The 14,849-nt window shown below is 43.0% G+C and overlaps 1 protein-coding gene across 2 annotated transcripts in view; it reads left to right on the top strand.

Annotated features, from left to right (window-relative positions):
- LOC139765223 (ras-related and estrogen-regulated growth inhibitor) overlaps positions 1–14,849 on the top strand; it is a 135,473-nt gene that overhangs the window by 82,492 nt on the left and 38,132 nt on the right. For both annotated transcript variants that reach the window (XR_011716610.1, XM_071692547.1), the window contains exon 4: positions 7,251–7,324. Coding sequence is in view for 1 of the 2 variants with exons in the window: in XM_071692547.1 (XP_071548648.1) it covers positions 7,251–7,324 (74 nt within the window). In the remaining variant the exon portion in view is untranslated. The remainder of the gene's footprint in view (positions 1–7,250; positions 7,325–14,849) is intronic.

Genomic DNA, 14,849 nt, shown 5'->3' with positions numbered 1-14,849 from the left:
TACTATTACTGCTGCTACCACTACTACTACCACTACTACTACTACAACCACTACTACTACTACTACTGCTACTACTACTACTACTTCACTACTGCTACTACTACTACTACTACTACTACTACGGCAACAACAACGTCTACTACTTTACCACTACTACTACTACTACTACTACTACTCCTACTACCACACAACAACAACAACTACTACTACTACTACTTCTACACTACTACTACTACTATTACAACTACTGCTACACTACTACAGTATCGAATGCTATTACTACTACTTAAGTAGGCTAGAATATTCAGAAAGCGTGGAGAAAACGGAGAGAAGACATTAGCAACAAATTCTTTTCTTTCTTTCTTTTAAACTATTCGCCATTTCCTGCGTTAGCGAGGTAGCGTTAAGAACAGAGGACTGGGCCTCTGAGGGAATATCCTCACCTGGCCCCCTTCTCTGTTCCTTCTTTTGGAAAATTAAAAAAAGAAAATGAGAGGGGAGGATTTCCAGCCCCCCGCTCCCTCCCCTTTTAGTCGCCTTCTACGACGCGCAGGGAATACGTGGGAAGTATTCTTAATCCCCTATCCCCAGGGATGAATTCAAATTCTTATGGTTCCTAATTCATGACAGACTCAAATCATTGGTAAAGTCATGCCACAAGCAGATAAACAGAACTTGCCTTTTACCAAGGCAAGAGAATTGGTGAAAATGGCAGGTCTAAACGAAGCAAATGGGATCGCCACAAAACAAGTGTATTATATAGGATCCTATACTATTGGTTGTAAATGGACCTATCAACGAGTACCTTCACGAAGGTTGACGAAGAGAATCATGGGACATTAAACTGATTCAAGGTATCACAGAGTATCCAATACCCTCCTAATGCAAGTAGAGGATTCTGGAGACCAGCCATATTATAATTAAACAGATTCAAGGCATCACAGAGTATCCAATACCCTCCTAATGCAAGTAGAGGATTCTGGAGGCCAGCCATATTATAACGAAACAAAACCATTACTCAATGAGAGAATTAGAAAGATGAGGGCAGTGTTAGAAACCGTTCCATTAGTATGGAAAACTCCATAAACTATAGAATGGGTTTCGTCCACTGGTCGAAAAGTGAGGTGGGGACACAAGCAATGAGTGGATAGAAGAGACTCAGCCAGCGAACTGGGATGGACGATCAGAGAATAGCTCATCAGGGCGTATGGACGGGTGACATCGAGGCGTATGGACGGGTGACATCGAGGCGTATGGACGGGTGACATCGAGGCGTATGGACGGGTGACATCGAGGGGTATGGACGGGTGACATCGAGGCGTATGGACGGGTGACATCGAGGCGTATGGACAGCTGAGACCCCTTACCAAGACCATCCCACTAAAACACTAAAAACCGCAAGATACAGTTAGCACGAGAGACCGCTGGCTACAGTAGGCCACGAGAAACCGCACATCACCAAAGCTATGTACTCAAATACCCTTTGTCCCACGTTGGTGAGCAACGGGGTCTACACCGGTCATTTCCCATCAGGCTCACACAGCCAGCAGATAGCATTTTACCGAACCTAATTGTACCACGTGAAGGTATATGAATACGAACAAAGTGCATACGAACGCGCACCTTCATAGAACATACATGTTTACCAAATGGCGTCCTAGCTACGTCTCTTCGTTGTATATCAACTGACTGTTATATTTCTCTCTTGCGTCTCCCATGATGATGCGATTATTACACGAAAGTGCACTTGGGAACTTATCGTTCCCCATTTTCCCCTTAGACTCATAGGATAGGGGAGAAAGAATACTTCCCACGTATTCCCTGCGTGTCGTAGAAGGCGACTAAAAGGGGAGGGAGCGGGGGGCTGGAAATCCTCCCCTCTCGTTTTTTTTTTTTAATTTTCCAAAAGAAGGAACAGAGAAGGGGGCCAGATGAGGATATTCCCTCAAAGGCCCAGTCCTCTGTTCTTAACGCTACCTTGCTAATGCGGGAAATGGCGAATAGTTTGAAAGAAAAGAAAGAATATATATATATATATATATATATATATATATATATATATATATATATATATATATATATATATATATATATATATATTTTTTTTTTTTTTTTTTTTTGGCTTTGTCGCTGTCTCCCGCGTTTGCGAGGTAGCGCAAGGAAACAGACGAAAGAAATGGCCCAACCCACCCCCATACACATGTATATACATACGTCCACACACGCAAATATACATACCTACACAGCTTTCCATGGTTTACCCCAGACGCTTCACATGCCTTGATTCAATCCACTGACAGCACGTCAACCCCGGTATACCACATCGCTCCAATTCACTCTATTCCTTGCCCTCCTTTCACCCTCCTGCATGTTCAGGCCCCGATCACACAAAATCTTTTTCACTCCATCTTTCCACCTCCAATTTGGTCTCCCTCTTCTCCTCGTTCCCTCCACCTCCGACACATATATCCTCTTGGTCAATCTTTCCTCACTCATTCTCTCCATGTGACCAAACCATTTCAAAACACCCTCTTCTGCTCTCTCAACCACGCTCTTTTTATTTCCACACATCTCTCTTACCCTTACGTTACTTACTCGATCAAACCACCTCACACCACACATTGTCCTCAAACATCTCATTTCCAGCACATCCATCCTCCTGCGCACAACTCTATCCATAGTCCACGCCTCGCAACCATACAACATTGTTGGAACCACTATTCCTTCAAACATACCCATTTTTGCTTTCCGAGATAATGTTCTCGACTTCCACACATTCTTCAAGGCTCCCAGAATTTTCGCCCCCTCCCCCACCCTATGATCCACTTCCGCTTCCATGTTTCCATCCGCTGCCAGATCCACTCCCAGATATCTAAAACACTTCACTTCCTCCAGTTTTTCTCCATTCAAACTCACCTCCCAATTGACTTGACCCTCAACCCTACTGTACCTAATAACCTTGCTCTTATTCACATTTACTCTTAACTTTCTTCTTTCACACACTTTACCAAACTCAGTCACCAGCTTCTGCAGTTTCTCACATGAATCAGCCACCAGCGCTGTATCATCAGCGAACAACAACTGACTCACTTCCCAAGCTCTCTCATCCCCATCAGACTTCATACTTGCCCCTCTTTCCAAAACTCTTGCATTCACCTCCCTAACAACCCCATCCATAAACAAATTAAACAAACATGGAGACATCACACACCCCTGCCGCAGACCTACATTCACTGAGAACCAATCACTTTCCTCTCTTCCTACACGTACACATGCCTTACATCCTCGATAAAAACTTTTCACTGCTTCTAACAACTTGCCTCCCACACCATATATTCTTAATACCTTCCACAGAGCATCTCTATTAACTCTATCATATGCCTTCTCCAGATCCATAAATGCTACATACAAATATATATATATATATATATATATATATATATATATATATATATATATATATATATATATATATATATATATGTATATATATATATATATATATATATATATATATATATATGTATTAAAGGCCAAGTGGGGAAGACAGAGGCATGTGAGCAAGCCTTACGATACATGTCAACAAGGCTTAATACTTTACCCCTTGGCGTTCTTGCGATAATCTAAATGAGCCTTATAATGAACGCCTTGATTATCCTTCATTATTTTTTACCTCAGTAATTAGTCTCCAGTCCTCATGAGTCGCCCGTTTTCTTTATGATTAGTGTTGCGTTCGTGTAAGCCAGACAGGATTTACGACTGTAGCCACTTGTTCTTTTTTTTCACTACCGTAAATAATCACTAACTCTTTTATCTTAGTTTAAGGGTTTTAAGTAGCCACTTGATGCTCTTTTTTTTCCAACGTAAATGATCGCTAATTCTTTTATCTTAGTTTAAGGGTTTTAAGTAGCCACTTGATGCTCTTTTTTCACTACCGTAAATGATCACTAACTCTTTTATCTTATTTTAAGGGTTTTAAGTAGCCACTTGATGCTCTTTTTTTTTCACCAACGTAAATGATCAATAACTCTTTTATCTTAGTTTAAGGGTTTTAAGTAGCCACTTGATGCTCTTTTTTTTCACCAACGTAAATGATCAATAACTCTTTTATCTTAGTTTAAGGGTTTTAAGTAGCCACTTGATGCTCTTTTTTTTCACCAACGTAAATGATCAATAACTCTTTTATCTTAGTTTAAGGGTTTTAAGTAGCCACTTGATGCTCTTTTTTTTCACCAACGTAAATGATCACTAATTCTTTTATCTTAGTTTAAGGGTTTTAAGTAGCCACTTGATGCTCTTTTTTTTTTCCAACGTAAATGATCACTAAATCTTTTATCTTAGTTTAAGGGTTTTAAGTAGCCACTTGATGCTCTTTTTTTTTCACCAACGTAAATGATCAATAACTCTTTTATCTTAGTTTAAGGGTTTTAAGTAGCTACTTGATGCTCTTTTTTTTCACCACCGTAAATGATCAATAACTCTTTTATCTGATCTATTGACTGTGAATAAGATAATTCTAGCCATAATTCATAAGTCAAAGGTTTGTAAACACTGACACACGAATGGTTAATAAGGGTATTTAACTTCATAGAGGCGGAAGGTTAAAGAGAACATGGGATTTGAAGTTTATTAAGACGAAAAGAGAAAATGATTTTAGGGAAACTGAAGATAAAGATATTGATGTTGTGTCGTATTGATGATGGTGTTGTTGATGTTTATAAAACAACGACACACACACACAAAATGGTTCAGTAAATTTCACTTTATCAAGACGAAAGCTCGAGAGAAAACGGAATTTGAGCTTTATAAAGACGAAACGAAAAGAGAAAACGGTGTCAGGAGGAACTAAAGATATTGATGCAATGTCATATTGATGTTGATAATGTTTATAAACACTAACACAGGAAAAGTTCAGTAAATTTGACTTCATAAAGACGAAAGATAAAGAGAAAATGGAATTCGAACAGTAAAAAGACGAGGAGAAAAGAGAAAACGATGTTAGGGGGGACTGAAGATAATGATGGTGTGTCATATTGATGTTGATGGTGTTTGATGACGCGTGGGAGGGTAGCTGGGATGATGACACCGTGACGACACTCATGACGTCACGGTGCCATCTCTCGTGACGACACTTATGACGTCACGGTGCCATCTCTCGTGACGACACTTATGACGTCACGGTGTCATCTGTCGTGACATCAATACTACGACGGTTCCTGACTCTATCATTGACATCAATGTGTCGTGTGACATCAGTGGTAGATTAGGTCATCTACTGCGCCGCCTGTCTACTTCTACCCACGGTGCAGGGGTAAGGTTAAGGTAGACCTATGTAACTATAATCTACTTGCCTATCAGCTGTCTATCTGCCTCCTTACCCACCTACCTACGTACCTGTTTATCTATTCTACTTACCTATCTATCTACCTATGTGTCTAGTTGCCTATCTTCTTACCTACCAATCTACCTTTTTACGTGTCTATCTACTTACCTATCAAACTATCTACATACCTACCTACCGACCAACGTACTTACAAGCTTAGCTACCTAACTACTTACGAACTTACCTACATACCTACCAACGTACTTACCTATCTACCTTCTTGCCTATCTACGTACTTACCTACCTGGTTACCTACCTACGTAGTACCTATCTACCTACTTACCTACTTACGTACTTACCTACCTACCTGCTTACCTACTTACGTACTTACCTCTTTACCAGCTTCCCTACCTACGTACTTACCTACCTACCTGCTTACCTATCTACGTACTTACCTATCTACCTACTTACCTACCAACCTGCTTACCTACTTACGTACTTACCTATCTACCTGCTTACCTACCTACGTACTTACCTACCTATCTCCTTACCTACCTACGTACTTACATACTTACCTGCTTACCTACTTACGTACTTACCTATCTACGTACTTACCAAACTACGTACTTACCTATCAACCTGCTTACCTACCTACGTACTACCTATCTACCAACTTACTTACGGACTTACCAGTCTACCTGCTTACCTACCTACATACTACCTATCTACCTACTTACTTACGAACTTACCAGTCTACCTGCTTACCTACCTACGTACTTACCTATCTACCTACTTACTTACTTATGAACTTACCTGTCTACCTGCTTACCTACCTACGTACCTACCTATCTACCTGCTTACCTACCTACGTACTCACCTCTCTACCTGCTTACCTACTCACAAACTTACCTACCTACCTACGTACTTACCTACGTACTTACCTATCAAACGTCAGCCAGTTGACCCCTGAGCATTTCAATGAGCAGACTACCTCGTCAGAGCCGTAAGATATATGGCTCACAATCTATATTGCTCGTCTGTCATCATTTATGTTCACTGTTATGATGGTAAAGTTTATTCAAGAATTCTCGAGATATATATATATATATATATATATATATATATGTGTGTGTGTGTGTGTGTGTGTGTGTGTGTGTGTGTGTGTGTGTGTGTGTGTGTGTGTGTGTAGATAGATAGATAGACAGATAGATAGATAGATAGATAGATAGATAGATAGATAAGATGGTAAGATAATAAGAGCTAGGAAAAGACAACAAAGATCACATTCGTTCACACTCAGTCTCTCGCTTTCATGTAATAATGCACCGAAACCACAGCTCCCTTTCCACATCCAGGCCCCACAGAACTTTCCATGGTTTACCCCATGTGTGTGTGTGTGTGTGTGTGTGTGTGTGTGTGTGTGTGTTTTACTTGCGATGCATTTAGACATGACCTTGGCCGGTGTGGATGTTTTTACCTAAGCCAACTCGACCTTCATATGCCGTATGTATGAGGAGTTGTATGTAAGAAACAAGTACCTTGTGACTGGCATTTCAGTCATACATACGACCGAACTAAACCTCTTAGGTCAGTCAACAGATTCGTCTGTTTTAACCTCACTCGACTTGATTTAAGGACATGCTTACTTATAACTTTATATTTTGACAATTTAGTAAATCACTTACATCATGTAATCTGGAAAAAAACTTCCATTTTCTTTTCCACGTTAATATAGGTGAACTTCCATTTTCTTTTCCAAGTTACTATGGGTGACTTAGTTATAAGTTAGTCATTATGGAAATACTGTGTTAGTCAGTCTGTGACACACTGCTAATAGCGGGTATCTGAGCCTCACCTGACCAGGAGCGTCACACAGTCTTTATCTATCTCTTTCTCTATCTCTCTCTTTCTCTCTCTCTCTTTTCAGAGCAAAGATACAGAAATGAAATCCTGGTTGACGGCGAACCTGTGTTGTTTGAAATCCTCGACACTTGTAATAAGGTAAGTTTATTCTGTTGTTTGAAATCCTCGACACTTGTAATAAGGTAAGTTTATTCCGTCGTTTGAAATCCTCGACACTTGTAATAAGGTAAGTTTATTCCGTCGTTTGAAATCCTCAACACTTGTAGTAAGATTTGTTTATTCTATTGAGATTTTCGACACTTGTAATAAGGTCAGTTTATTCCGTCGTTTGAAATCCTCGACACTTGTAATAAGGTAAGTTTATTCTGTTGTTTGAGATCATTGACACGTGTAATAAGGCAAATTTTTTCTGTTGTTTGAAATCCGTGACACTTTTAATGAGGTAAGTTTATTCTGTTGTTTGAAATACTCGACACTTGTAATAAGGTAAGTTTATTCCGTTGTTTGAAATCCTCGACACTTGTGATAAGGTAAGTTTATTCTAAGACACGTGCGATAAGATAATTTTTTTCTGAAATACATGTAGTAAGTTTATTCTAAAACATGTGTGATAAGGTAAGTTTATTTGATTGATTTCGTTTTGAAATACGTGCAATTAAGTGGGCCTTATTCTGAATCACTGATGTTGTTTGGAAATACGTGCAAATGGGTAGGATCTATTCTGAATTACTGATTTTGTTTGGAAATACGTGTAATTGGGTGGGATTTATTCTGAATTCCTGATTTTGTTTGAAAATACATGTAAATGGGTGGGATTTATTCTGAAACACTGATTTTGTTTGAAAATACGTGTAATTGAGTGGGATTTATTCTGAATTACTGATTTTGTTTGAAAATACGTGTAATTAGCTGGGATTTATTCTGATAATACGTGTAATCAACTGGGATTTATTCTGAAAATACGTGTAATCAACTGGGATATATTATGAATTCCGGATTCCTGCACTGTAATCCAGTCCATATGTGAAGGACGCGACCTCATCTGTGTGGCTCAGTGAAGGAAAGACGTGATCGAGAGAGAGAGAGAGAGAGAGAGAGAGAGAGAGAGAGAGAGAGAGAGAGAGAGAGAGAGAGAGAGAGAGAGAGAGAGAGAGAGAGGTGCCCCTACACATACAAACACACACAGTTTGCTTTCTTGTTTGGGAGATGGAGTATAGTTGTGGACCTGTGGCCACAGCACTGGCCCCGGGTATACACAATGACACGTACACAAAAGGGCTTTTATGGTATACACACAAGGGTGAGGGAGGGATATTCTCTCTCTTTTTATATATACACACACACACACACACATGTCGAAACTCCCTCACACCATGGACCCCAACCAGACTTCGCAAATCTGTGAACTGTGCAACACTGTAGCTTTGAACATCCGTGTTCATTTTCAAAATCCTCGATGCCTTTGTGCCATAGTAAGATTATTCTGAGGTACGTTTGATGAGGACATTGTGGATTGGGTACTCAAATTAAGGATATCAGTTCGACAAGTCAACTTGTATTAGAACGTGTGACACTCTGATATATTCTTTATAGGACATTGTGGATTGTGAACTCAAATTGAGGACATCAGTTCGACAAGTGAACTTCAATTAGAACGTGTGATACTCTGGTATACTTTTTATATATGACCTAATCATATATTTCGTATATAATGTATCATTATATCCCTCAAATACTCCAGCAGCAGCTCTATGTTGAAACTGCTACTACAGGAGTGCCAAAAGTCGTATTCTCCTCCCTGCTATCACTGTCTTGGGTTAGCTCCTAGTCTTCGAGCGCGCGCCTCCCCTCCTCACTACACGATCCATCATCAGCGTCAAGTGGCTTCCAAGCGGAGAAGGTGGTCTGTAGGGCACATCACTGGGTCTCAGCCAACAATACGTAGTCCCCTGCTGGGAACCCACATAACACCACCCTCCTCCCTCACTCACTCACTTGCGCCTCCATAACACCACCCTCCTCCCTCACTCACTCACCTGCGCTTCCATCACACCCTCCTCCCTCACTCACTCTGCGCTTCCATAACACCCTCCTCCCTCCCTCACTCACCTGCGCGTCCATAACACCCTCCTCCCTCCCTCACTCACCTGCACTTCCATAACATCCTCCTCCCTCCCTCACTCACTCACCTGCGCTTCCATAACACCCTCCTCCCTCCCTCACTCACCTGCGCTTCCATCACACCCTCCTCCCTCACTCACTCACCTGCGCGCTTCCATAACACCCTCCTCCCTCACTCACTCACCTGCGCTTCCATAACACCCTCCTCCCTCCCTCACTCACCTGCGCTTCCATAACATCCTCCTCCCTCACTCCCTCACTCACTTGCGCTTCCATAACACCCTCCTCCCTCACTCACTCACCTGCGCTTCCATCACATCCTCCTCCCTCATCTTTTTCCACCACCACCACCACCTCTATCTTCTCCTCCTCCTCCTTCATCATCTTCCACCACCTTCTTCCTCCTCTTCTTCCTCCTCTACATCTATCTTCCTCTCCTCTTCCTCCTCCTCCTCCTTTCCTCTCCTCTTCCTCCTCCTCTTCTTCCACCTTACGTGAAAATTAATAAGCCGTAGTGATAGATGGAAGTCTCATGGTGTCTTAATGTACGAGGACAAGAAGGATCTGATGCATAGGTTCGAATCCTGGATGCGGCACTCTATCCACAGTCAACCCAGCTGTTCATCCAACCCTAAGGGTTGGTCGATAAAATAGGTACCTGGCTCAAGCTAATGAAAACAGGAAAAAAAATTACCCACAATACGAAGTATAATGTGTGATTGTCTGCCCCTCCTGTATTGTATCGAGCTACCATACAAAGAGGAGCAGTGATGGACAGCAGCAGCCTCGTGTGTAACCACCTGACTATACCTCTGTGCCATACCACATGACGGAGGGACTGAGCTCTGGTGCCACGCTCCACCTCCACCCCCTCCACCTCCTCCTCTTCTCCTCCTCCCCCGTCTTTTTTACCCCATAGTTACTCCCTCTGTAAACCAGAGGAGAAACTAGACTGGAATAGCAACGAACGTGGACCACCTCCTTTAGGGGGGTGGGGGTAATATGATGCTATGCCACACGGTAACAAGAAAACGTGGAACACCTTCTGTGGGTGTGTGTGTGTGTGTGTGTGTGTGTGTGTGTGTGTGTGTGTGTGTGTGTGATGCCATGCCACCCTTACTCGTCTGTCTCTTGGCAGAGAGAGAGAGAGAGAGAGAGAGAGAGAGAGAGAGAGAGAGAGAGAGAGAGAGAGAGAGAGAGAGAGAGAGGAATGGGGGTTAGGGAGGCCAATTCAATAAACAAACCTCTGAGTTATACATATGTGTAATACCACCACTGGCCGTGAGATATGTGTTTTTCTAGTCGCATGCCACTTTCATCTTTCCCTCTCTACTCAAACCGGTTGTTGGCTGGTGTTTCCCCAGAGGGTTTGAGGAGGGAAATGCGACTCTACTGCTGTCTTATGGTAGCCACTGTATTGCGGTGACGAGTGCTGTGTACTGGTGATGCAGCTGTAGTTAATAAGGCAAAATGGAGATGTGAGTGTTCGCTTCTTTGCCATTCGTAGTGGTAAAAAATAAAAGATATATGTGTATGTGTGGTTTAGTTACGAATAGTCTACATTCCATGGGGCCATTGTAGTTCTTTGTGGTTGAGACGCCATATGGTACATGAACATTGGCACAACGGTATGATCTTAGAGCACTACGGTACGATTCATAAACACGACAACACGACCATCTTGAGCACAACGGTACGATCCTTGATACGTCCGTGATACGACGATGGAGAAGGACGATGTGGCTCTTCTTTAAACTCGATCCCACAAGGTCGAGTCTAAAGCCAGGTCAGAGTGTTGGTTCTCTTTCCCCGCTTCTGTATCTATTACTCTGATTGTTGCTGTCCGAGAACTGGGTGTTTGTGTGCCCCTCGCCCCTAGCGAGACTATGTAATACTCAGCAAACTGCTGCATTAACTTGATTCGTATGTGACCATTGGCCACTTAAAGGTATGGCGTTGTGATGACTGTTTCTTTCCCTACGTCGCCAAAGCTTAGGAAGTCTCTGTCCTCTCATGTTTTTCCATACGAAAGACCTGCACCTTTTTTTAAAAAGACAGATTTTTCCATTTTCTCTCAAACTCTCAGATTGTTGTTTATCTTCCCTCTTTACCTCTTTTTATCACTTTTCATATTACATTCATTGCCTTCTGGCCGTCATGGGACCATCGACGTCAGAAGAAACATATCTCTTGAACAGTCTCCCCAAATCTCAACGTGGAGCATATCTCTTTGAGGATGTGGTAGAAAATAGCTAATTTATGATGTCTTTTTCTTCTACTAGAAATAATAATGGAGATAGTACTTGACTAGGTTCTGTGGTCAATAGCGAACCCAAATTCGATTCCAGCTGCTTTGGGCTGCAGACACACACGCAGCTTACATGACTGTTTCATTCATCCTTCCTTTCTCTCTTCCTTCCTCTCTTCCTTCTTATCTACCAGACCAGTTGTTATTCCCAAACAAGTGGGTAGCAATCACACTAGACTGCCATAGTAGGTAAGCCTACCCGGCCGAGAGCATGCAAATCGTTCCAAATTTTCACAGACAGATGTACACTCTACCAAAAAAGTATATGCCTCCCCAGGCGGATACTTTTTTGGGAGAGTGTACATGCGTAGACCTTCACGTCTTCAAATGACACGCCTCACCCTTGCAGATACCTTTACTTTATTCGACTTTAGGAAGAACTAGACAGAGATACTAAAGTCAAGCGTCCCTGACCTGGTCTGTGTTGCGTCTGTCTGAACTCTCCCACTGGGGCTGTGTTGAACGAAGGTATTAAGTTTGTATACCCACAACCCATAAGGCGTGGCGGTGGTGTCTGAGTTCAGTTCCTCACTAGGTAGAGTTGTTTTCGTGTGTGTGTGTGTGTGTGTGTGTGTGTGTGTGTGTGTGTGTGCATTTACCACTTTGTATTTACCTATTTTTACTGCATGGAGAAGAGAGGGGAGGGGGATGTTTTACACTCGTGGATCGTTAAGAACAAAGGACTGAGGCTTTGAGGGAATATCCTCACTTGGCCCCCTTCTCTGTTCCTTCTTTTGGATTTCCAGCCCCCCGCTCCCTCCCCTTTTAGTCGCCTTCTACGACACGCAGGGAATACGTGGGAAGTATGCAGGCCCGTGGTGCAATGGTTAGCATACCGGCCTGCTAAGCAGTAGAAGAGGCTTCGAATCCTTGTCACCCAGGGGGTAAATCGTTATCATATATATATATATATATATATATATATATATATATATATATATATATATATATATATATATATATATATATATATATAAACCAAGAGGAAGGATTATGTCTACGAAATCTCTCCTTTACTCGCCAATGTAGTTTCGTGTACCCAGTCATACAACAGTGGTCGATCCCTTATCTCATGGCTTCAGAACCTTTATATACCCAGAGGTGATACCATGAGGCTCACTAAGGAAGACTTGACTCTCCTATCTGATTCTATCACCCGTGGGTGGATGAGGAGGGGACCAAGCCCTCTGCTTGACAAGTCTTATTCCCATCAGTGTGAGAGAGGATATTTGGATGCCTATCACTGTCCTCGATACAGACCATCACTTCTCTCTCTCTCTCTCTCTCTCTCTCTCTCTCTCTCTCTCTCTCTCTCTCTCTCTCTCTCTCTCTCTCACACACACACACACACACACACACACACGTACACAATCCTCCCCAGTTCACACGACAACAGAGCATCAGGCTGGCAGACGACAACAGCCATCTGCTTACTGTCTCTGATGCCTTCGGTGTGTGTACATGGAGAACTAACGGAATCTCAAAGACAAAGGGGAATTCGATGCCCTCTTGGACGTTGGCCGGTCGGATGTGATCCTTTACATCTACGTAACAGTGTCTTAAACACACACACACACACACACACACACACACACACACACACACACACACACACACACACAGACACACATATACACAAAATAATCATGGTTAATTTTGCTTTCTGTTCCCCAAAGTCTCTCTATTCCCTGCCATCCATTAAGTTAGGTCTCTCTCTCTCTCTCTCTCTCTCTCTCTCTCTCTCTCTCTCTCTCTCTCTCTCTCTCTCTCTCTCTCTCTCTGTCCTCCGTCGCTGAGGTACGTCAAGTGTACACGAGGCACGTAAAAGCTACGACCCTCCCCCCTGCGTACATAACGGTCGATACAATCCAAGGAACAATAGTCTAGAGGGAAGCCAAAGCGCTTTGTGTTATGTTTAACCTGACACTCTCTCGCCTCTCTCTCTCTCACCTCTCTCTCTCTCTCTCTCTCTCTCTCTCTCTCTCTCTCTCTCTCTCTCTCTCTCTCACCTCTCTCTCTCTCTATCTATCTATCTATCTATCTATCTATCTATTAATCAATCTATCTATCAATCTCTCTCTCTCTCTCTCTCTCTCTCTCTCTCTCTCTCTCTCTCTCTCTCTCTCTCTCTCTCTCTCTCTCCCTGCCAAAAAAAAAGGTAATACGACTTAAATTTTCTCTTTAAATCTAACCCTTTTTCTCCTTTTTTTCCATCTAAATCTAAGTCGCTGCTGCTTCTTCATTTTTTCCTGTTCCATAACGTCTGTTTGTAGCACAAATTTGCGCACGTTTGAACACCTGACTGTGAGATTCACACCTGAAATCACGAGTCAGATGATGACAGCAAGTGGGCCAGGTTCCAACACACATTTCAAGTTTAGGGAGGCAGGTGTGGCTGATGCAGGTGTGGAGAGAAGCAGATGTAGCTGAGGCTGAGTGAGACAGGAGTGGCTGATGCAGGTGTGGAGTGAGGCAGATGTGGCTGAGGCTGAATGAGGCAGATGTGGCTGAGGCAGGTGTGGTGTAAGGCAGATGTGGCTGAGGCTGAATGAGGCAAATGTGGCTGAGGCAGGTGTGGTGTGAGGCAGATGTGGCTGAGGCTGAATGAGGCAGATGTGGCTGAGGCAGGTGTGGTGTAAGGCAGATGTGGCTGAGGCTGAATGAGGCAAATGTGGCTGAGGCAGGTGTGGTGTGAGGCAGATGTGGCTCGTCAGGTGTGTGTGTTACAGGTGTGGCGGCAGGTATATAGTTTAGGGAAATCTCACGGCCCAGATGTAGATAGGCAGGTGTGCTAAAGGGTTGGTGTCTAGTGAGGCAGGTGTAGGAAAGAGGACTCTCATGTGTCAGGTGTGGCATTGGGTGTTCTGAGGAGCCAGATGTGTAGAAGATGGGGTTAGGACACCCGACTCCCATCATGGTCTACATACAGACCACCATCAGGCCTCACATACAGACGACTATCATGGTCCACGTACAGACCACCATCAGGCCTCACATACAGACCACCATCAGGCCTCACATACAGACCACCATCATGGCCCACACACACAGACCACCATCATTGCTCCACACACACACAGACCACCATCACGGTCCACATACAGACCACCATCAGGCCTCACATACAGACCATCATCATGGGCCACATAAAGACCATCATCATGGCCCCACAAACACACACAGACCACCATCAGGCCTTACATACAGACCACCATCATGGCTCCACACACACAG

Source organism: Panulirus ornatus, chromosome 53, assembly GCF_036320965.1.
Source record: "Panulirus ornatus isolate Po-2019 chromosome 53, ASM3632096v1, whole genome shotgun sequence".
NCBI lineage: Eukaryota > Metazoa > Arthropoda > Malacostraca > Decapoda > Palinuridae > Panulirus > Panulirus ornatus.
Note: the sequence above shows the minus strand (reverse complement) of the source record. Positions and strands in the feature narration are given on the sequence as shown.